Source organism: Hemitrygon akajei, chromosome 5, assembly GCF_048418815.1.
Source record: "Hemitrygon akajei chromosome 5, sHemAka1.3, whole genome shotgun sequence".
NCBI lineage: Eukaryota > Metazoa > Chordata > Chondrichthyes > Myliobatiformes > Dasyatidae > Hemitrygon > Hemitrygon akajei.
The window spans coordinates 51,951,418-51,976,928 of NC_133128.1; the positions used below are offsets into that span (position 1 = coordinate 51,951,418).

The 25,511-nt window shown below is 38.4% G+C and overlaps 1 protein-coding gene across 8 annotated transcripts in view; it reads left to right on the forward strand.

The window, feature by feature from the left end:
- bcor (BCL6 corepressor) overlaps window positions 1-25,511 on the forward strand; it is a 283,650-nt gene that overhangs the window by 200,394 nt on the left and 57,745 nt on the right. For 7 of the 8 annotated variants that reach the window (XM_073045540.1, XM_073045541.1, XM_073045548.1 and 4 more), the window contains one exon: window positions 23,409-23,536. In XM_073045540.1, the coding sequence (XP_072901641.1) occupies window positions 23,409-23,536 (128 nt within the window). Of the gene's footprint in view, window positions 1-4,763; window positions 4,787-23,408; window positions 23,537-25,511 lie in introns of those variants that run through there. The other variant, XM_073045545.1, reaches the window with a different exon arrangement.

Here is a 25,511-nt window from a genome sequence, read left to right on the forward strand (position 1 = left end):
TATCAGTAGATAAACTGTCTCCAGAGATTGAGAAAAGGAAGGGATGTGTCAGAAATGGAGCAGGTAAATTTGAGGGCAGAGTTGAAGTTGGAGGCAATGTTGATGAAGTCAACAAGCTCAGCATGGGTGCAGGAAGCAGCCCCAATGCAGTCGTTGATGCAGCATAGGAAAAGTTGGGGAGAGTGGCTTGGGTTTCCAGCATCTGCAGATTTTCTCGTCTTTGACCTAGAATCAGTTGCTGGAGTTACTTTATAAGGTACACACATTACTGCTCCATATTATATACACAACACCTTAATACTAGTTACTAAAATTTTTAAGTAACCCTGGTTGGTATGAAATCCAATTATTGTTTCTATGTCACATTGTTTACTTTTGAACACAACATTTCTAAATTTCTCTTTGTATAAAAGACATGCTGTTGAATTTCAGCACTATGAATTGCGCGCGCACACACACACACACACACACACACACACACACACACACACACACACACACACACACACACACACACACACACACACACACACACACACACACACACACACAAAGTTTGAAATACTTAAGTGCCAGAAACGTGGAATTAAAACTTAACAGCACCTGACCGATTAAAGTTTAATGTTGCCAAATAATATAGAAAGTGCAAAATATATTTCATTTCCATTCTGACAGATGGCTGTCATTTTGATTGTGGCAAAAAGATTCCTCTTTTTTCTCCTCTTTCTCTCCCTTCCTTGAACTGAGCACCTATATAATCTTTTGTGAATATGGATTATGATTACTCCATCTGCAGTGCATAATACATTCATAAAATAACTCATCATTTGCAATATAGATTTCCCAATACTCAAAACAATGCATGCATCTTTTTCACCTCTATGTATCTGTAAGTGATGAATTGCAGTTTAAAAATTAGTGTGTATAATGAAAAAAAGATCTCTCATAAATGTTACCTCTGACAATGGATTACAGCTTTGCTTTGTGTTAATTAATGCTGTGAGTTAATCGGCGTCCAGCCAGTTTGCAGTGTAGCTGATCTCTTGGCTTTGAAAATCTGTTTTCCATGTTTTACTTTGTAATGTCGATTAATTCTGGAAATACTCCTTTTTATTTTGATTCCACTATTATTGTGGATCCTTTAACTTGTTATATTAAATTACTTCGCACAAGGGATAAATATAGTAGGAATGTTTACATGTTCAACAATAAAAATAAATGTAATAGAAGACAGATAAAAATGGTATTCTTATACTACGTGGTCCTATGACATTGCTATCCATTTTGAAAATGTCACCAACTATCAGAGCCATATAGGGGTGCATTTGCGTAGTAACTTTTGCATTTCTGCCAAGGTTTATGTATAACCATTAATGCTGACGCGAATTGGTAACCGTGACCTGACCTGACTGGAGCAAAACTGAGCGAGACTTCCTGGAGTGTAAATTCAGTGTGGTGTCAAATCAGTTGTCAAAATCTGATTCTTATGCCTTCTTATTCGCAGACCTTCTGACACCTTTATGCTTGCCTGCAATTAATTTAAACGTTTAGACAATGGTGATGCAGCTGCCCACAAATTTAATTCCTCTAAGGGCCCTCTCGAGTAGCAAATTAAACACGCAGCCATTATCATTTGGATTTTACCCGCATGAAATAGCAGTTGTATCCACGTACTTATAGATACACAACAGAAGTGGTCGCGCGCATTTCCTGAGCCAGTTATAGAATTAAACGGTGACTTCTCTTAGCAGCATCGCAGTTCATACATTTTGGCGTAAAGGAGTTTGGGGTTCCTTACACAGTGTTTGAATTTGGCGCCACACCGGCTCAGTTTGTTACTGCACGGGGTGCACGTTCACTATGCATATATACCTGTATGCGAAGTCTTCAGATTGTAATTCTACTCCACTTTCAAAATGTCTTCTTTCTGCTTTCAAACATTTATAGATTCAACTGTTATGTCACAATCACGCATCCTCTTTTCAAACGGGACATTTAAAACTATAGGCAAGCACGAACTCACTAATGTAAACAGGGATTGCCCAGCAAGAACCTGTTAGTATTTGTAATTCAGGTTCCAGTAAAGCAGGCCCAGGATTGTTAACTGTAAACGCACTTCCATCCCCAAATGATGTATTGACGTAGTAGTTGCGGAGAAAGTTTTACACAGTCCGAGCAGCCGGCCGTTGACCTCCCGAAAAGGTCAAGAGGCAGATTAATAATAAAACATGACATGACAATAGGTCCCGACTACATTTTTTACAGCTTAAAACATTCTTCATTTTGTGTAAATACACAACTACATCCATCCGTACATATGCTTATACCGCAGACACGAAGAGATCGCTCGTTTATTTACAAAACTGTCTTGCCAGCTGGTACCACTTACAAGTAGTGTCATGAGATCACATTACTTAACAGGGAGGCCCGTGTTCGGTGCCTATTGCAGATTTAAAAAAAAACACGTATAAGCAAGGATATAGTTGTATACATAATCGACATGTATGGAGTACTAACAGAATTACTAAAATCTGGTTGAAGCAACATTGGAAATTTCTGACATACTGGCCTTTTTACTTTCTGCCCTCCTACGGCACTTATGAGTTAGCAGACCCAGGCGCCACACAGTGCGGTGTGCATAAAATTAAAACCTCTGGGGAGGGAGGAATACAGATGAAATATCAAAAATCTCCCTAATCACTATTCCCCGTTGAATGATTCCTGGACTTCTATCTTCAATTTAATAACATTGATAAACAATGCACTGTTTTAACTGAAACTTAAAAACAATGATCGAAGATGATAATGTCTGACCTACGTTTAAACAGATGATCCAACTACAAAATGCAGGTCGTATTGAGATTTCTAGTGATGTAACCTTCAGTTGAAGAAATTATAGATGCCCGTGGCAATGTTCTTGGCGATGTTAGTATTGCGTTTAATCACTGCGGACTGAGAAAAGTTGTCACCAATCTCTCGCCTAGGGTCGACTAATTGTATTCAAATTTTCAAACTAAAAATACCATTTTGAAATATAAAATATTGTTTTGCCACATTAATAAGTTAATACAACTATCCCAACGACATCACGAGCTGGTTATGTGGCCTGTTTTACTCGGTATCAACATTATAATTTACCACCAGAGGGGGGAGTCAAGTTTAATCTGTACACGCACGAAAGGGGGAGGTGGGTGGGTAGGTGACTGCTTACACTGGCAAGGAATTGCTAAAAACGAAACACTAAACACCTATAAGCATCATTACCACTGGCTAGGTATATCCTAGTAATCTATCGTGTAGAATAATTTTAACAGTACGTTGCCAGACAAATGTAGCTGCCCTCCTCACTGAAATCCCTAACGCTATTATTATTTAAGAGGTCGCTCAGTTAAAGCATGTAACTGTTGAAATAAAATTATTGCTGGCGCCACAGAGTTTTGGGGCAACTGGTTTCGTGGTTTCGGCAGTTCACTTAGTTGAGGTTGAAGTTAAATTTAAGATTGTTTGCTCAGATTCGAAGCGTTCTTTAAAAACTGCTGTCAGTTTTATCATTCAAAATGTTAACATGCAAAAGCCAGTGCTGCAGAGTACTCGGTAGACTGTAGGTTACTGTAATAACACGATTTCAGAATGAAGCTACAAGTTTTAAACGGGGAATGACGCACCTTTGACGTCCGAAATATCGATGAGTCGCAGATTTGGGGCCAATAACGTTACAACGTAAGCAAGAAAACTTGTTTTAATAAAACGGTAGATTTTATAGTGAATGTTAAGAGGAGTTTAACTGATGACGATTTTGGTGGTCTTAATGGTACTCTGGGATAAGTAGTTTCGTGTGGTGTGAATTTCTGATGAGCTATATTTTTATGTTCAGTAAACATCCGATAAGCAGGGTGCGTAATTGGGTCTTTATTTGTTTACGCAAGATTCATTGGAACAATCAATGAGTTGACTTTTTTGTTTATGGGTTTCCTGCAGGTAACGTGATCACTCCTCCCCAACCACCTCTCCCGCTTTCCAGCCCCCCCCCCCCCCCCCCCCGTCAAGGCTCCAGTACAGGAAATTGTTTTTTTGTTGTGGTTTATTTCGCTTCACTTTTCCCCCTCTGCTCTGGCTATTTCGACTTTCGCTTCTCGGAGTCCTTTTAATCCTTTTTCGCCGACATTTCCCCCCCTCCACCCCTTTCCTTTATTTCCTTCTCCTCCCCTTTTCCCTCTCTTGCTTTGTCTTTTCTTCTCCGCCCTCGCGTCCACCCCCACATCCGTCTTGCTTCGCTGTTTAATTTCTCTTTCGACACCCTCGCCCTTCTGTCTCGTTTCTGTCTCCGCGTTCTTTATACCTCTTATCTCGATGTCTCTGTTTCTTTTCTCTGTCGCTTTCGGTGTCTAATTTTACCTCCTCTGGTCTCTGGAGGTACTACGCTACTGGCGAAAGCAGCGCTTTATCAGTAGACTCGAGTCGCCTATGCCAAATGCCCCGGGGGAGCAGCACGATCTCAGTTAATCCTAACTAGTTTGTACCCTGCGGAGATCAATGCGATAACCATCGTCATGTGTGTTTGGGTTGCACAGCTCTGCGAACCACGAAAAACGCGTTGACAAACATTCAGAAGGCGCCTGAGTGAGTGCAGATGTCATCGAATCAGAGCTCCAAATCTACTTTTACGACTTCTTAACACGATTTGCTGAAGAATTAACTCTCCGTCAGAGAAAAGGGAAATCGCGCGACTGGGAAACAAAGTCGCACTTTTCATTCTGCGTAATGATTAGAACTCTCGACAGATTGGGTGCGTTTGGTTGTTTTGTTTGTCAATGATGCGTGTGCATGGTTTTCATTCAATCTGACCACTTTGCTAGCAGAAGTGCATATTTTTTTTAAAACTTCATGTCCTTTTAAAATGAAAACCCCATGCGACTTTTACAGCATAAATACCAGTATACCCACCCTTGCCGTTTAAAGTAAAAAGTGCTCCCTATGGAACTTAAAGTCGGTCGCTGCAGATTCGTGGGTGATCGATTTGAAACCATTTTTATGTCACTGCCTGAGATGAATTTCTGCTATCCTGTATTTCTGCCTGAAGCGATATTGATCATAAGAGCACTTGAAGGCCTAAATGGAGTGCATTTAAAACTTAAAATGTTGCACTGACTGACATCCAGAATTATGTCTACAACATTTGAATTTCGTGTTTAGTTAATTAAAAATACTTGCATTAAATGCACTAAACCTACCCGAACCAGTAAACATGCCATAAAGTGAACAGTGTGTACTTCAGTCTTTGATGAATATAGTTTCTTCGATTTAGAGACGTCTTATTCTATCCGGTTGAACTTCATAATAGTCAGAACTATAGTGTTTAGCCCTGATGCAGACAGACACATCAAGTTGCAGCTAGTACACCCACTCTGTGCAAATTTAAGGGCAATTTTCCAAGGATGTTTTGCAGTAAATTAGGTTTTTTTTAATAGTTTATAGTTTGACTGTTAATAACAATTTTTTAAAGAACAAAACTGAAAAGAATAAGGAAAAATGTAATATTTGGCTGAAGACCCCATTCAACAGATCAGCCTGAGAAACACCTGAAAACTATTGTTTCCATTCTTCACACACCCCACCCCCACTTTGTTACCCTGTTCTGAAAGATGCTGTTAACCTATAATCTTCCTCACTGCACACAATAACATTACCTCCATAATGGAATCCTTATGTCAGTGTTAACTGTATTACCTGTCTGATGCAGCTGCACCACAGAAAGAACCAGTACATCAGGTATGACTACCAGTAGGACTGAGGAGCCTAGCTAACCTAAAACAATGACAAAGTTTATAAAAATGGTTGAGCCAGCCTCATAAACACAAACTACAAAAAATTCCCTGAGCATAAAATATGACGATGAACGTTAATAGGGTGCAGGCTTAAAATAACTTAAGTCAGAGCTCCATACCAAATGTTCAATGAACTTCTTTTAAGATTTTGGCAGAAAATGTAGAAATAAACTCATTATGTCCTGGCATATATTTGATTTTTATGATTATTTATGCTGCAGTTTTTCAAACTATTGATAATTGCTTTGAAATTCCTTGCATGGATGATTCTGTGACATGGAGGAATGCTTCCCAGAGTTTGCCAATGCACTGCCTTTCCAATTCTCCTCATCCCCAGTTCACAGGAGGCTTTTAATTTATCTGCCTTCAGTTCAAGGTGACACCTTTCTACCCCCTCATCTTTGTGCAGTTAATCCTCATACTTTATTTTCCTTTCAGTTAGACTTACTTATCTCCCAAATTTCATTTCCACACTCCTCTTCACCTGCATTTCTTGCTCCACAGATTATTTCTCTGGGTGACCAGGAATGTTTCCATGAGCAGTATTTCAGACAATTAGTTTGCAAAATCAGGAATATGAGCCCTGCAAAATGAAATGAAATGAAATATGTTCCTCACTTCTTGGCAGTGTACTTCCTACTGCTAATCTAGAGATTGGGAACAAAAAAATGACACACAAATGATTTTGGGTATTGCATAAGAGTGGCTTTAACTGCAATACATTAAAATTAAACATTTGAACATGTACTCCAATTTATTGATTTGCTTCCTAATGAACATCTAGAGATAAATTTTCCAGTTTTCATGAAAAAATTAATAACATTAATGTAGATTTGATACTAGTTAAAGCTTTATTGTCATTGAGGACAACGAGATTACACTGCTACTCTGTTCAGAGCAAAACAGTGCACTGACAATTCAATGACTGAAATCACAGTGACTAAATTTAAAAATAACATCTGAGTTATTTAGAACGACATCTAAGTTACAACTGAATTAAAAACAAACAACTCTCGAATGAAAGGAAACAGTGACTGCCCTATTCAAGTTTTGCACATGCCCATGTTATAAAATACGATTAAGTATGAAATAGCATCAATATTTAAGCCCATACTTAGAGATTGTCCGTAGTGCCTCTGGAGTATGGGTGGGTGGGGGCAGCATTGTTCAGTTGCATGACAGCCCTGGGGAGAAAGCTGTTTTCCAGTCTGAATGTTTGTGCAGAGGTGTTTCTGTATCTCCTGTTGAATGGTAGGAGATTGAACAGGTGATTACTGGAGTGGGTTGAGTCCATCATGATTTTGCAAGCCCGCCATAGACAGCGTGAGTTGTAGATGGTTGCCATATCTGGTAGTTTTGTCCCAATGATGTTCTATGCAGTCCTGATCACTTGTTGAATTGCTTTTTCATCAATTGTGTTGCAGCTAGTGTACTACACCACATGCAGTAGGTCAGTATGCTCTCAATTGCACTTCAACATAAGTTTACTAGCAGCTTTTGGAACAGATTTGCTCTCTTTAAAATAGTATAGGCGATGTTGAGCCTTCCTTATTATCAAGGAGGTGTTGGTGGTTTGTGATGTTCACTCAGAGCTGGAGACCCTTTTCACTGCTTTACCATTTATGAGTCATGATCTTCTTGATTTCCTGAAATCAACAATTCCTTAGTTTGTTTGATGTTGATGTTAATGGTTATTGCACCATTCAGACAGTTTCTGCACTACCTCTCTGTACGCTGTTTCATTGCTATGTGTAATGAATCCAATCACTGTTGTCTTCAAGTTTGACGATGAAGTTGGTGGCACAGGCAGGGGCACACTCATAGGTGAGAAAAGTGTAAAGTTGGGGAGGTGGGGCTCAGTACTCATCCCTGCAGTGCACCCGTACCAGTGTTCAGTGTCTGGGAAGTTGATGTGCACTTGCTTAGTCTGACTGTCTGGGGGCCATTGGTGAGAACGTCCAAAATCCAGTTTCAAATTGATGTGTTGAGTCCCAGATTGTGTAGTTTAATAGGCAACTTGTAGGGGACTATGGTGATCAAGGCAGAACTTTAGTTGATAAAAAGCAATCTTGGGTAGGTGTCCTTTGCTCCAGGTGTTGCAGTACATTGTGGATAGTGATTGAGATGCTGTCCTCGATTGATCTGTTTGCCTTATAGGAGACATAACCAGTTTCTCCAGGTACTTGAGGGTGAGTGCAACCTGTCTGTAGCTGTTGAGGCATGTTACCGTTGACTGCTTTGGGATTGGTATGATGGGTCATGTTTTCAAACATGCAGGGACCACAGCAAGGGAGAGAGAGAGGTTACAGATTTCAGGAAAAACCTCTGCCAGCTGGTCAGTGCAGTCTGTGAGGATCCATTCGGGTATGCATTCTGGTCCATCTGCTCTGTGTGTGTTGATACTTTGGAGAGTACATCTCACCTCGTATGCTCAGTGCCAGCGCTGTGTCCTCCTCAGTTCTCAAGGCTTTCATTACTGGTTTGTTGTTGTCCCTGTCAAATGGAGCAAAGAAGTTGTTTAGCTCCTCAGCTAGTGTGGCATCACTGTTTGCAGGGCAGGAGATTTTTACTTTACACTCAGTGATGTACCCAACACGTTGGGGGTTGGTGGTGTTATTGAAGTGCGTCTCTGTCTATTGCTTGAATCTAGTGGTTTTAATGCTTCTGTTAAGGTTTGACCTGGCTTTGCTGTATGCTGCGGCAACATTGGATCTGTAAGTAGCATCCTAAGCCCTAAGGAAGTTCCTGACTTCATTGTTCATCCATGGCTTCCAATTCGGGAATACACAGCTGTTTTTATTACTGGTGACATAGTCTATACAGCATTTGATATTGTGCATGACTGTAGTGGTGTATTCCTCTGTCAGTTCCCAAATCGTGTGTTGCTTGGCATGCAAACAGGTTCTAGTCTATGCACTTGAGGCAGTGCAGAAGCTGTGAGAGAGCTCCCTCAGGCCATACTGTCACTGACTTGGTAATTGGTTATGCCTTCCTCATCACTGGTCTGTAGGCTAGAATTGGAAATAAAGACAGGTTGTCAGACACTCTGAGATGAGGGCATGGATACACCCTGTATGCACCTTCAATATTGGTGTAAACCTGGTCCAGTATATTGTTGCTCCTTGCGGGACATTTCACATTCAGGCAAAATTTAGGGAATACTGTCCTAAGGCTGGCTTGATTGAAATCACTGGCTATGATGAAGGTGCCATCAGCGTGGACAGACATTTGCTTATTAATAACATCATACAGTAGTGCTAATGCTAACTTAATACAATTAAGCTGTGTTTTTATAGGTGGACTGGATCTTAAATTATTTGAAATTCAACTTGCAATATGCAGTCTATTCCATGTAGGTCAACTATTTGATGTAAATAAATTTTTTTGGATCAAAGAAAACTGGTTATGTTCCATCTTCAACTGTAAAGCCAAAAGACTGGTTATGATGGTTTAGGTAAGCATCCTTCATCAAAACCAAAAATATGGGATAGCGGAACTGTTGCGTACTACAACATGTTTCATTTTATTCCCAGAACCTGGAATGAAAAGAAAAACTGAGCTGAACGTGCTGAGTAGGAAGGTCAGAATACAAAATAGTGTGAATGTAATACCTGAAAACCAATATAATTCTAGAAAGCAACCGAATATCACAAAACAGTTGTAATATAAATTAATCTTGCATGTGTAGCACTGTACACTATATGAAAGACCAAAGAGACTGAGGAAATGGGTAACAAAAATGTTGGCTGCAAATAAGGTTAGGTAGAATACAGGGTAGGTAAATATTGAAGGCTACTATTTGGAAGAAATGTGGGACTGTTAATTATGGCATATTAGGTGCTTATCTACTGTAGTTAAAAGTGAAAAGGATTTCTGTCACTGCCCCTATTTTAAGCATTAAATTCCAGAACCCAGATACTTTTTTTTCAACTCCTTTAATCAGTCAGTTTTAAAAGAATGTAAATTCATTATTTACTATTCACTCTGCTAAAGGAAATTGGGCCTTCCTGGTCACCACTCTTACGCTCCTGTTATTTTGTAGATCAAACTTAATTCTCCCTTCAGCTTCTCCTTTTCTTAAAAAAAAGTCCCAATATTCAGTTTTCCTTCTTGACAAAATTTCACTGACCAAAATCACATTCTTTGATATCCCCTCTCTTCATATTGAATCTTTGCTGTGTTGTGGCTAGAACTGTATGTGGTAATCTGGCTCCATTATGATTTTATCTAGCTCTGGCATATTCTCCCTGCCTTCCCTCACCATAGTGCCCCACACCCTACTTTTACTGCTTTCTCTATCTTTTCTAAAACATCACAACCCTAGAACATTAAGCATATATTCCTATCCCTCTCTCAACCAAGTCTCTGTTATGACAGCAACATTATGTTTCCATGTATTAATCAATGCTCTATTAAGTTCATCATTCTTATCCATAATACTAGCATTAAAATACACACATACTTCAAATTTGTATGTCCTGTTGCGTTTATTATATTGGTCCTGCCTATTTGCAAGTAAAGTAGCAGGCAGCAGCACTTTCCATCAAAATCAAGGAAATTACACTGCAAATCTCACCAACAAAAAAAAACTAACACTGTTTACTAAGAGATCATAAACCAATCCAAAACAAAATATGGTCATTAACAACAATGTAAGTACATTAACCTTACCAGTTTACAAGCCAGGATAATACTAGTCCTTGCAGCATCAGTCAATATTTCATCTTATGCTGAGCCATTGTGAACCCCACTCAGCACTAATGAACCAAATTACCTTGTTTTGGACAGGGTCGCCTTACTTAACAACTTACCAATGACCTGACTTACCAACATTCACATATTTTTAAACCATTTTTCAAGCTAGTGAAAATACTAATAAAATGTTTTGTGATATTCATTAATGATGGATACAATATATATTCCATAAGTTTATTATGGATAGTGTTCAGATGATTACTCAATGAATAAAAGAATTATAGCAAGTGCAAGTGGTGTGATATAATATAGAAAATAGACATTTGTAATTTATACAGAAATTAGATTATAGTTTTCAGTAATGGAACCCATATGGAACTCAGGCTTATTTTAATATTTATTGAAAGGTGTCTAGATTTCATATGTCTACCCATATGGAAGTTCTGCATTCTATACTAAAGATTTTGTATGAAACTTTAAGTTTATGGATTCTTGCACAACAAACATCTGAATTTAAGTGGGAATCTAACAGAGCCAAGGCACTTCCACAGAGGGAGAAATAAACACAGACCCAAGGGGAAGCTTAATCGGGGAAGTAATCTCAAGTAAACATTTTCACTATGATTTGTTCAAGTCCGACGCTGACAGAAGCTTTGGAGCCAAGAATGCTTTTGACTACAAAATATGACAGACATATAGGATAACAGTAAAGGGTTGCAAAATAATTTAAAAGGAAGAGTAAAAGTGACAGCAAAAATGAACGATAGGCAATTTAGGTATTTTCAGAACTTATTGATGAAGAACTTATTGCAAAAGTTCTGCAAACTCTTGCGAATAGCACTTGTTTACCCCAAATGAAAATTTGAATGACATAATCACTTCTTCACATCAAACTCTGTGCATTGAACTCCATCTTTCATAATACAAACTAAACCATATCACATATTAACTTAGCATTCCATGACTAAGTGCTGGAGTATAATGGGCAGTATAAATGTGTCACTGGTAGGGAAGTTATTCTTGAAGAATCTTAGGGTCAGGATTTATGAACAATTAGAAAAGCATAGCCTAATTAAGGACAGTCAGCAATGGCTTTGTCTAACTAACTTGATTGAGTTTTTTGACGAGATGACAAAGGTGATTGAAGGTAGAGCTGTGGATGTTGTCCACATGGATTTTAGTAAGGCGTTTGGCAAGGTCCCTCATGGGAGGCTCATCCAGAAGATTAAGATTCATGAGTGAGATCCATGGTGAATTGGCTGTTTGTATTCTGAATTAGCTTGCCCATTATATATATCTGATTTTAAGTGGGAATCTAATGGAGCCATGGCACTTTAACAGAAGGTGAAATAAACAGAGACCCAAGAGGAAGCTTAATTGGGGAAGTAATCTCAAGTAACACACACAAAATGCTGGTGGAACACAGCAGGCCAGGCAGCATCTATAAGGAGAAGCACTGTCGACGTTTTGGGCCGAGACCCTTTGTCAGGACTAACTCAAGTAATCTCAAGTAAACATTTTCAGTATGATTTGTTCATTTTTTAAAATATATATATGTATGTATATATAAAAGAGCAAAAGCTAATTGAGAAAATAGCTTGGATTCCCTTAGTTTATGTGGGACACTATGCTGCTTAAATGGGATAGGAGATCTTTGCTGAACAGTTTCTAACTATTGTCAACTGCGTGCACTTGTGCAGTGTTAGGCATTACACTGTATTTAGAGCTGACAGTTGTTAAATAGAGTTAGTAGCGTGTGTTTGTGTTCAAAAAGTCGAGATTTTTGTCACTGAGAGTTTGCAATAAATAAGCAGTAAGACAATTCAGAACTGTTTTGTTCACTGTGGTTTCAAGCATTCAGGCTTGGAGATGCCAGAAATGTCCAGGAGTGAAGATGAAATGATTTCACTACTTCAAGTTAGCAACTATGATGAATTTGAAGGTATCTGTTAAGTTTTAATTGTTAATTAACAATTCAAAGGAAGACTCAGCAGTCCAGGAATGCGGGTCTGACTTTGTTTTTTTTTAAGCGAGCCCTGCATGTATCATGTGATAACATGTGCAATTCATGTAGTTTTACATATAACCATAATGAATGAATGAATTATCTAAACAACAAAGGATGCTTAATCAAACAATATATTCACAAGATTATCCAAATGTTACTGAAATATTAAATACATAACCCTTCTCCTTGCTTATATATAATCTCCAACTCAGTTGCGTCTCTGCAGTTTCCACTGAAACAGTGATTTCAACTGCTCTTTTAAATGTAGGTTGTGCTTCAGTTAGGAGTCATTTTTGAATGCTTTCTTGAAAGATTCCACAAACTAAACAATCCCTCAGTGCATTAATTAACCCTTAGAACTGACAATGATCAGACAATCTCTTCAATTCAGCTATGTATGCTGAAATGGGCTCCCCTTTTTAAAATTCTGCTTATGAAACATAATGTGTTCAGCAATTAACAATGGCTTTGGTTTTAAATGTTCCTGCATTCCTTTCACAACATCAGCAAAGTTCATTTCTGCTGATTTGGTTGCAGCAGTTAAACTTCAAAGAAAACTATATGCCTTTTTGCCCAATGCACTCAGCAAAATTGGCCAATGTTTCTCATTGGCCATTTTATTTGCTTCAAAATATTGTTGAATTAGCACAGTATGCATGAGCCAGTCATCCATTGAGTAATCAAGCTCATCAATCTTTCTGAAGTAGCCAGCCATTTCTGCTTTGTTGAGAAGAAGTTGGGAAGCTGAAAAGTCTGAAGATAGACAAGTCACCTGGACCAGATAGTCTACAGTCCAGAGTTCTGAAGCATGTAGCTAAAGAGATTGTGGAGAAATCAGTAATGATCTTTCAAGAATTGCTAGAATCTGAAATAGATCTGGAGGACTGTAAAATTACAAATGTCACTCTACTCTTTCAGAAGGGAGGGAGGAAGAAAGGAAATTTATAGGTGAATTAGCCTGACTTCAGTGCTTGGAAAAATGTTGGAGTCCTTTATTAAGGATCAGGTTTTGGGGTACTTTAGAGGCACATGATAACATCGGCCAAAGTCTGCATGGTTTCCTTATGGGGAAATCTTGCCTCATCAATTTGTTGGAATATTTTGAGGAAATAACAGGCTGGATAGGTAAAGGAGAGTCAGTGGGTGTTGTTTATTTGAATTTTCAGAAGGCCTTTAACAAGGTGCTGCACACGAGACTGCTTAATAAGATAGCCCATGGTATTATAGAAAAGTGACAAGCATGACTAGAAGATTGACTGATTGGCAGGAGAAAAAGAGTGGGAATAAAAGTTTTTTTTATGGTTGGTTACCGATGACTAGTGATGTTCCACAGGGTTCAGTGTTGGGACTGCTTCTTTTCACGTTATATATCAAGGATCTGGATGAAGTTTGTGGCCAAGTTTGTGGATGATACGAAGATTAGTGGAGGGGCAGGTAGTGTTGAGGAAGCAGGGTGCCTGTAGAAGGACTTAGACATATTGGGGGAAATGAGCAAAGAAGTAGCAGATGGAATATATTACAGGGAAGACCATGCTCATGCACTTTGGTAGAAGGAAGAAAAGTATGGACTATTTTCTAATTGGGGAAAAAATTCAAAAATCAGAGATGCAAAGGGGCTTGGGAGTCCTCATGATGGATTCCCTAAAGCTTAACTTGCAGGTTAAGTCACTGGTGAGGAAGGCAAATGCAATGTTAGTGTTCATTTTGAGATGACAAGAATACTAAAGCAAGGATGTAATGCTGCAACTTTATAAGGCATTGGTCACATTATATTTGGAGTATTGTGAGTAGTTTTGGACCTCTTATCTATGAAAAGTTGTACTGGCATTGAAGAGGGTCCAGAGGAGGTTCACAAGAATGATCCCTGCAATGAAAGGGAAGTTTGCTGGCTCCAGGCCTGTACTCACTGGAGTTTAGAAGAATGAGGGAGGAATTTCATTGAAACCTATCAAATATTGAAAGACCTGTGGAGAGGATGTTTCCTATAGTTGGGTTGTCTAGGACCAGAACGCACAGCCTCAGAATAGAGGAAAATCCATTTAGAACAGAGTGGAGGAAAAAATTGTTCAGCCAGCTGGTAGTGAATCTGTGGAATTCACTATCATAGACTGCAATGCAGCCAAGTCATTGGGTATAATTCAGGTGGAAGTTGTAAGTTTCTTGAAACATAGATTGGTGGGTTAGTAAGTTTGCGAATGATATGAAATTTGATGGTGGTGTAGATACTGTAGAAGACAGGCAAAGGATTCAATGGTATTTGGATTAGTTACAGGTCTCGATGGAGAAATGGCAGATGAAGTGTTGTATTTTGGAACTTTAAATGTAAAGAGATAGTACATTGTTAAGGGCAAGACCCTTAACAGTATTGAATCTTGGTGTCTAAGACCATAACCCTCTGAAAATGGCTATACAGATTGAGAGAGTGGTAAAGAAGACATGGAATTGAGTTCAAGAATCAGGAAGTTATGCTGCAGCTTTTTAAAATTCCAGTTAGGCCACATCTAGAGTTTTGCATTCAGCTCTGATCACCCCATTATTGGAAGGATGTGGAGGCTTTGGAGAGGGTGTAGAAGTTTACCTGAATGCTGCCTAGATTAGAGGGCATGTGCTTTAGAGGAGAGGTTGGATAAACTTGTTTTCTCTGGAGTAGCAGAGGCTGATAGAGGTTTATGAGATGAGTGGCATGGATAGACAGCCAGCAAATTTTCCCCAGGGATGAAATTTTACTAAGTATTTGGGTTGCATTTAGGTGGGGGGGGGGGGGGTTAAATTCAAAGGTGATGTATGGAGCAAATTTTTTTTACAGGGTGGTGAATGCTTGGAATGCACTGCCTGGGGTGGTGGGAGACAAATATGATAGGGGCATTCAAGAGGCTCTTAGATAGGCTCATGGATGTGCAGGAACTGGAGGGTTGTGGACATTGTATATGCAGAAAGAATTAGTTGACTATTTAATCACTAATTTAGTGCAGCACAGCATTGTGGGCTGAAATGTCTGTTCTTGTGCTGTACTGTTCCATGTGTTGCAGTGGTTCATTGTGTCAACCATCCAGTATTTAAACAGGATTGAATATAAATCAATGTAGAATTAAATCTAATAAAAATACATTGTCAGTACAGACCCTATTATACACCAGAATTCCTGTTAGGGTGTTTGCAAATGTAGTTTCTTGATGCTGTCCAACAACCAGCTGATAAATTTTTATACAGTACAACTTAGCTATGATGTCTAAATTTCTTTAAATGTAATTTTTTTTATACCTTAAAATTAAAATGGGATTTGATTAGGATCATTGTTGCAACACTTTTTCAGGATAAGGCTTCTATAGTTTTGGATCTAGATGTTATACTTGTGATACAAATTAACCTCTACCCAGCTGAAATTTTAAATTATAAAGAAAATTCATTCTGTCTTCATTAGAAGAAACGGTTGAACTACTTACAACTAAGATGCAGTTTCTACAGATCACCTATTAATTCTTTCAAATATTAACCCACACAGAGGCTTAGAGAAATGTCTGGCAGGGAAGCAGTTGAGAAAAATAGAAAATATTGTTGCAATTGCAGAGAGCTTTTATGCAATCATACCTGCAATTATGGTTTAAAAAAGTTAAAGAGCATATGAAGTAGCAGTAGGAATAGTCTAGTTAGCCCTTTGTGCCAGCTCAACCATTCATCAGATTATGGCTGATCTTCTAATTCTACTCTATTTTCCTTCACTTTCCCAATATCTGTTGATTCCCATTATATCCATAAATGTATTGATCTTAATGACTGAGCCTCCACAGCTTTACAGTGTATAGAATAGCGAAGTCTCGTCATTCTCTCAAGAAGAAATTTCTCCTCATCTCTACTCCTTTCTTTATTCTGAGATTGTCACTCTGATTCTGGAATCCTTAACTAGGATGATCTCTCTACATTCATCCTGCAAAGTCCTGTAAGAGTTTAGTGAGTTTCAATGAGATACCCTGACATTCTTCTGAATTCCAGACAATACAGGCCAGATCTATTCAGTTTATCTTTATATAGCAAACCAGTGATTCCTCTAACCAAACCAATGAATATTCTTTCTATGGCAAGTACAATCTTTCATGGTTAAGGAGACAAAAATTGCAATATAATCCAGATGTAGTGTCATTGAGCCCCCTACGTGTAATGTACTCACATCCTCTTGCAATCAAGGCCAATATATCGTATTTGCCTTGCTAAATGTCAGCAGCTGCATATTGGCTCTCAGCAATTTGTATACAAAGACACTTTGGTCCCTTTGCATATCAACATTACCCAATCTTCACCATTTAAAAAAAAAGTTTTCCTAAACACACGAGTTTCTACAGATGCTGGAAATTATGTAAATGTTTTCCTATTTTGTGCACCAAAGTTGATACCTTCACGTTATCACATTAAATTTCATATGCCATTTTCTTGCCCATCCCTTCAGCTTGTCTTTATCTCCTTGCACCTTTATTTACATCCTTGTGCCTACTCACAAGTCTCACGTAGGTATGTATCTAATTTGCTCCCTTCTGCCAGATTGTTGATACAGATCTCCAATAACTGGTGAAAAAATACTAATGAAGAAGACACAAATTGCTTAAGTACTTGCCTTGCAGGTGGTGCATCATATAGCTGAACTAGTTTAATTTCTGGCAGAAGTTATTCCTGGACTTAATGGGTAAGATTGATGTATTAATTTGAGTCAGCAAGGATTGTGTTACATAAAGATTCTAAAAATGATTGATAATAGGCATTGAAAATCTACTTTCTCTGACTAGAAAGTCTAAAATTAGGCAGCCTAATTCCAGGATAGTGAATCAACAATTTAGGATTGAGATGAGGAGGAAATGTATTTACTAAGGTGATTGTCAGTCTTTGGAATTCTGTAGCCCCAGAGAACTATGGATACTCAATCATTGAGCACATTCAGGACTGATATATATTTGTACATTAAGGATTTGAGTTCCACATTTATCAATGGACACATTTTATTACTTTTAAGTAAGTATAGGATTATCATGTAATTGTACAGGGGCTTGCACCCGATCGCTCTGGAGTTCAAGTCATTGCTAAATCAGTTAGAAACTGTTTCAGAAACTCATAGAAAGATTGGCTGTGGGTGGGAAAGTAATCATGATGCGCAGGAACAGCTATGATATTTCTGAATAATGAACCATACTTGACGGTGTGTGTGGCCTATTTCTGCTGTAAGAGTGAGAGCACAGCTTGCTTTGTGAAGGCAGGAGGAACATATTACACTTATTGATTTCATTCATTTAGACTTTTAATTCCTTCAGGGGTATCTTGCTGGTTAGGTTGCTCAGGTTCTGGGAAGCTTATTGAAACATGTAAGAATTGAGTGTCTGCTAAATTAATCGGGTACCTTTTTTTTAAGAGTTCGACTGATTTGGTAGTGACCTGAACTCTAGTGTAGTTAGGTTTGGGTCCCTGTGCTGTTAAACGATGATTCTGTCCCTCTCTGGATTAATGATATGGTTGCATTGTTAAATATAGATTCCCACTAGTTCATAGTTGAGAAGTCATGTGTCTGCAAGAGTTTGCATTCAATGAAGGAACAAAGCTGATCAACATACACTTAGTTCTGTAAATAAATAGGCCAGTTAATTCCACTGAATAACTTCAGCAGAAAAATATATGTGTATAGTATTTTTAAAATCTTTATAAAGCCTGTGCAACTTCAAAAATAAATACCATTTTTATTAATTATGACCTTTGTGCAAATTTTAAGACAGGATATTACTTTGAAAGGAAATGTAGCTTTCTTCTCTAAGCTGCAGACAGTGGCAGTTTGTAGATGTCTGTTCCAGTTGAAGTGGTTTTTTTTGCCTGCTGGATTTAACCGTCTTAATTTAAATTTATTTAGGGCTTGCTATGTGTGAGATTAACAACACCCAGTTTCATTCTATATTCAGGGAAGGGCTATACTTGGAAACTGGAGTATAGAGTGTGCAGTTCTGGTTGGTGCATTACAGGAAGGATTAGAGGGCTTTGGAGAGGGTGCAGAAGAGGTTCACTGGGATGTTCCCTGGATTAGTGAGTATTATCCATAAAGAGAAGTTGAACAAACTTGGAATGTTTACTCTGGAGCATCAGAGGCTGAAGAGTACCTGATAGAAGTATATGGCATTATGAGAAGGTATAAATAAGATAGACAATTATTGTCCTTTTTCTGGGTAGAAATGTCAGGTACTAGATATATACAGTTTTAAGGTAAGATGAGGGAAGTTGGAATGTGATTTACAAGGCAGTTTTTTTATGCAGAGATATGTAAGTGACTGTAATGCTGCCCAAGGGAAGTGGTGGAAGCAGATACAATAGCAATGTTTAAGAGGCATTCAAAGATGCATACAATATATGGAGAGATAAAGATGGGATTTCATTGGATTGGTATCAGGTTCAGCAGACACACCATAGGCTGAGGGATCTATTCCTATGCTGTTCTATGTTTAAGTGAGAAGCCACCTACTTCATGTTTATTCAAAACCTCAATTGGAGAAGGATGTATCCCTAATTCAGCATTGTTTCAACATTCTCCTGTTGGTTTCCTTTAACCTGTGCTGATTTTTACATTTGTGGAAATGTGATCATTGGGTACATGTGAAGATGATGCTGAGCTCAACATTGTGAAGGAGCTTCTTTAACACTCACAGTCAGGGTGCCAGAAAAGATCATTGAAGTAGACTAACTTAATAACAGTAACTCAATGTTCATCAATTCCTCTCACTGTCAAATTCAATGACTCTTCACTGTCAGTTCAAAGAGCATTTCTTGAAATAGATCTACAGTATTGCCTTGGTCTCCCCTGCCTTGTGGAATCAACTTCAGTGAGTGTCAAGTACCACACCTCATCTAGTTTTTAGTTCCAGGTTGCAACTCTTGATGATGCTAACCTTTTCTTCCAAAGGACCTGAAGAATGTTCACAAAGGCCAGGGAGAGTTAAACTGTTCATGATCATGAACTGTCTGATTAGCTAGACCACTGGAAAGCACAGCAGTTTTTCTCATGGGGGTGTTCTTAATACCAGCAGGATGTCAGTTGCTCTGAAGGTAGTAGCAGCTTGTTTAGATATGCAGGAAGGTAATCATGCTCATATTTACTGAATAAAAGAAGCAACAGTGCCAAGTGTCAGAAGGACTTAGACATATTAGGAGAATGGGCAAAGAAGTGGCTGATGGAATACAGTATTTGGGAAGTTTATGATCATGTATTTTGGTAGAAGAAATAAAAGCGTAGACTGTTTTCTAAATGGGTAGAAAATTCAAAAATCCAAGTTGCAAAGGGACTTGGGAGTCCTCATGCAGGATCCCATGAAGTTTAATTTGCAGATTGTATCAATGGTGAGGAAGGCAAATACAATGTCAGCATTCATTTCTAGAATATAAAAGTAAGGATATAATGTTGAGGTTTTATAAGGCACCGGTAAGGCCTCAGTTGGAGTATTGCGAGCAGTTTTGAGCCCCTTATCTAAGAAAGGATGTGCTGACATTGGAGAGAGTTCAGAAGATGTTCGTGAGAATGATTCCGGGAATGAAAGGTTTACCATATGAAGACCGATTGATGGCTCTGGCCTGTACTCCCCAGAATTCAGAAGAATGAGTGGTGATCTCATTGAAACCTATTGAATGTTGAAGGGCCTCATTAGAGTGGATGTGTAGAGAATGTTTCCTATGGTGGGCGAGTCTAAGACCAGAGGACAAAGCCTTGGTATAGAGGGATGTCCATTTGGAATGGAGATGAAGAGGAATTTCTTTAGCCAGAGAGTAGCGAATCTGTGGAATTCATTGCCACAGGCATCTGTGGAGACCAAGTCATTGGGTATATTTAAGGCAGAGGTTGATAGAATCTTGATTAGTCTGGGCATGAAGGGTTATAGGGAGAAGGCAGGATATTGGGGCTGAGAGGGGAAATGGATCAGCCATGATGAAATGGCAGAGCAGACTCAATGGGCCAAATGGCCTAAATCTGCTCCACTGTCTTATGGTCTAATTGTAGGGATGTGCATTTTCTTTTTTAAACACATTTTAAAAATCCTATCTTCTCCACTGAAGGCATCAGTTGTTTCTCTGAAATGCAGTAACTGAGCATGATTCTCTCTGGTGCCTCATATATGTGACTTATTTATTTGTGAGCAGCAGTGGTGTATCTTGTATCAAAGTAATATTACAACTGAGGATTTTCTTCTTGAACTACTGATCCTAGACCTGCATTTCACCATAGGCTGTTGGATTCTAATTAGGAACACTCTTTTCTCTTTAGTAGGATGTTAGAGTTAAACATGAACTAAAGGTCAAACTGGGAGCATTGTGGGTCCATATGACAGGGCTCCCAATTAGCATCCAGTTCCACCTACATCTGAGACTATTTATACTAAATTTAAGCAGATTACTATCAGGCATGTTTCTGAAACAACTGGTTGTAGTCATAATAAGAACAGAGCTGCATTGCTGGAGCATTTTGAAATTACAGTGGACGGTGTACATGACTATCTGCTTTCCTTTTGCAGTCTGTCGACTTGGTGGAAGTGGTTTCTGTGGTGTTTAACTGCTGGTCCCATTAAATATCCAGGGCTAACCATTGAAATACAGGGGTAGTTGGGAACTCTGGTGCAACAAAAATATCTCAAGTTATAGGCCCGGGTGCATTAGAACGTGAAGGCTCACCACAAAAAATGTATTAACATGAACAGTGGCAGTTCTGGCAGAGGCCAGTAATTCACTCAATTCTGAAAGTTACGGAAACTTTTAGTGCGATTTACAGCTTGTGATTTTGTGCATTCTTACAGGAATGTAGCTTGCTTGCCATAAATTGGTACTCACACAGATTTCCATTCCATGTTACACCCTGCAATGTGGTACACCTAATAATTATGCAAACTTTTTAAAGCTTCATGAGAGCACAATTAAATCAACAGTTTTATTTTTCTTTTGGAAAGATTTTAACACCAAATGCTAGTTATGATAATAGTGCTACATTCAGCGGATTAGGAAAACATTAAGCATCACCAATAGTATTTTTAAAAATAATTACTGAAATAATGTTTACATTACACAATTGTTCATGCAATAATTTAACAAAATCCTCTAATGAGTTTACAACTGTAAAAGCCATCATATTGGAAAAATTGGTCACATCCGGAGAAAAAATTATAAAGAAATTTCTTTGTGGGACTGTTCTATCTGTTGCATATTCTCTTGCATAAAAAGACTCTAGGTTGGATTGCAAAGGTGGACTGGGTTAGCATTTTTCATGAGCAATGGAACAGCCACAGTTGGCTTGCAACATCTCAAAGGTTGCAAAATCAGATGAGGTTCACGTTTTAAATCATTTTAGAGTGATACTGCAGAGTAGTGGCTGCTTGTAAATGCTTGTTATTGGTATAACTTGCATTTTAAAAATTGTCAGATTTTCTCTCAGACTTTTGAGGGCATTACCATTTCTACAATTTATGTATTGCTTAAATCATTTGTAGCAACTTTTTCAATGAGGTGAATAATACACAACTCTCAATCCTTACCTGAGGTGTTTGTGTTCTTTAAATCATATAAGAGTGTTTTTATCTTTTGTATTGTTATTCATTTGAAATGAGCATATATTCATAGAGTAGAAATTTGGTTCAGGAGGCATTTCTAGTCTCACACAGAGGAGGGATTAAAACTTCACCACACAGCAAAGAACATAAATGTTTTCAATGTGTTTACAACTGAAAGAACTTGTGGAAATGTTAACTCATTCATTTTTTTGATAAATTTTACAACTCATTTATATGAGAAGTATTCTGATATTGATTATTCATTTCACAAACTGCAATTCTGGACTGCCAACACAGATGCCTTGTGCAGGAAGGCACAGAGTCGACTGTACTCCCTTAGAAGGTTGGCGTCATTCAATGTCTGTAGTGAGATGCTGAAGATGTTCTATAGGTCAGTTGTGGAGAGCGCCCTCTTCTTTGTGGTGGCGTGTTGGGGAGGAAGCATTAAGAAGAGGGACGCCTCACGTCTTAATAAGCTGGTAAGGAAGGCGGGCTCTGTCGTGGGCAAAGTACTGGAGAGTTTAACATCGGTAGCTGAGCGAAGGGCGCTGAGTAGGCTACGGTCAATTATGGAAAACTCTGAACATCCTCTACATAGCACCATCCAGAGACAGAGAAGCAGTTTCAGCGACAGGTTACTATCGATTCAATGCTCCTCAGACAGGATGAAGAGGTCAATACTCCCCAATGCCATTAGGCTTTACAATTCAACCGCCAGGACTTAAGAACTTTTTAAAAGCTATTATTAATGCTTTTTGAGATAGTGATTTAGATGCATATCATATTTTTTACTGAGTTAAGTATTGTATGTAATTAGTTTTGCTACAACAAGTGTATGGGACATTGGAAAAAAAAGTTGAATTTCCCCATGGGGATGAATAAAGTATCTATCTATCTATCTATCTATATATAAAAAGATTACTTTGATCACTTGCTATGGATGTTTTTTCAGTTTGTCACCTATTATTAATGAAGATATTGTGATAAATCTTATTTTGGAATTATATGATAATATATCAGTTACTTAAAAGGTACAAGAACAAGATACATACCATTGCAAATAGTCTGTTAATGGTTGCGTCCATGGTCATTAATATACCAAGATGCTTAACCCTGAATAAGAATTAAAGATGATATAAGCTTTTAAAATTAAATTAAGAACTAAAATAAACTTGAATGTTAATTTACTTGATTAGAACAATGAACAATTGTAAAATAAATATAGACTTGCCAGGAATAAAACATTTACAGTATTATTTACCCATTGTTCGTGGTAATAAGGAGGCTTGATATATATCTTGTATATTGATTATAATGTATTTTGCTTTAAAGAATAAAGTTGTGGAGAAGGGAAGCTTCAATCAAAAAGACGTCATGCTGTCAGCAACCCCCTTATACAGCAACCTTCACAGCTGGATGAGCACTGATAGAGTTCGCATGTGTGGAATTAATGAAGAAGGGTAAGATAAGTTATATTTTTGCATGGTAATAAATAAAACAAAACTTTTGACCCTCATTGGGATTCATCTCTGGGAAATCATAGTTATTTGACAGGATGGTGACTCTTATAAATGCATAGATTAGATTTGGTTTTCTTGAATGGTGTGGAAGATTGTTAACCTGGCTTACTTAAAGTTTAAATATCTTGGCTTAATGAATAATATTGAATAGATGGCTTCCCTTTCCAAGCAAAATTAACCAATTCTATTTATTTGTTTTAGTTATATCAAGATATGTGAGGTGACAAACTGTTTCAAATTATAATTTCCAAAGACATGAATGATTTTCCATTCATGAAGTGGCTCAAATTTTGTGGTTGGTGAGGAAGCAATTGCATTTATGTTCACTGTGAAGTTTCCCCAAAAGTTTTGCAATATTTACACCCTTCTTTGTCATTGGCTACTGGTAGATATCAGTTCAAGGGAATTCTTGGCATTCAACAGATATTTTAATCATTATAGCTGAGCCACTGTTTACATTAAAGGAAATATAAGAGACAGCAGGTACTGGAATTTGGATCAAAGAATAAGCTGCTGGAGAAACTCAGTGGGTCAGGCAGCATCTGTGGAAACAAAGCAATAGTTGTCATTGTGGGTCAAGACTCTGCATCAGGATTGAGAGTGTAGAAAGGAGATAGCTAGTATAAAGAGGTGAAGGGGCCAGGTAATGCAGAAGCTAGCAAACAATAGGTTAATCTAGGTGTAGAGGAGATAATGGACAGAAGGAAACCAGCTGAGAAGGAGATGGGTGGAAATAGTGACAGAGGTTGGGAGAAAATTAGTGGAGACAATAGAGCTGCTGCTGACTATTAAATCTGATTTTTTTAAAAAAAGGAAATTGATAATTGAAACCAAATAATGTGAGTGATGGTGGGCAGATGGGAATGGTGAGGGAGGGGAGTGAAGGACTGAGCGGGTTGAGTGTGTGGGTGATAGGCAGATGGAACCAGGTGGCAGAGGGTAAAGGAAACACAAAGTACACTGCAGATGCTGTGGTCAAATCAACACGTACAAACGAACTGGATGAACTCAGCAGGTTGGGCAGCATCTGTTGAAACGAGCAGTCAACGTTTCAGGCCAAGACCCTTCGTCAGGACTCCTGCAGCTTGTTTGTACAAGAGGGTAAAGGGAAACAGGAGACTCTGGCAAAGGGAAGTGGTGATTGGAAAGAAGTGTAGTGCAAGAGGCTCTTGGTGGATTGGAAGGAGTGAGAGAGTGAGAAAGGGTGCCGGTAATCTGACTTTTATACTGCCTAACTATCCTAGGGCAAATTTACAGAAACCAATTAATCAATAAACCAGAAACTAATCAGCTATGACGTTATCAAATTGCAGACGAGGGGTTCAGTTGTTCACTCATGTACTCATGTTCCTTTTTCTTAAGTCACCAGAAGAGTTTGCTAAACAGTAGTCATGATTTTTGCCTTGCTCTGAAAAGTTATACCTTGTGCAATACTTTCAGGGTATTTGACAGTATGATCAGTTCAGAAATACCCAGATATTTCATGTTAATTTAAGTGATTTTGGACCTGCCTCCAGGATGTATCCCTGCATACTCTCTCCATATCTTCAAATTACTAGTACAGATGCCTGGGCAAGCACAGCCTCAGAGTGACTAGAAAGAAGATGGTATACAATTGAGTCTCTAGGTCTTTCACAAGAAGCAAGTTTCAGGCAGAGCCCCACCTTTGATGATGTTCAAGTTCTTAAGGGTTTAAAAAAGTCTCAGATAAAGAGAAAATTGCTTTAATAATTCTTCCAGAAGAAGATGGCGCCAGTGAATAATGTGGCCAAGAGCAACATCCTTCAGATGGGTCACAAAACTACTTTGACTTCTTTTGCATCTTCCCTTTTCTTTCAAATGCGCTCCTTCTACCATTTGGAGCCTCTGATCTAGATTTTGATGGTGTGTTTTTGGGTTGGTTGTGCGATCTGGC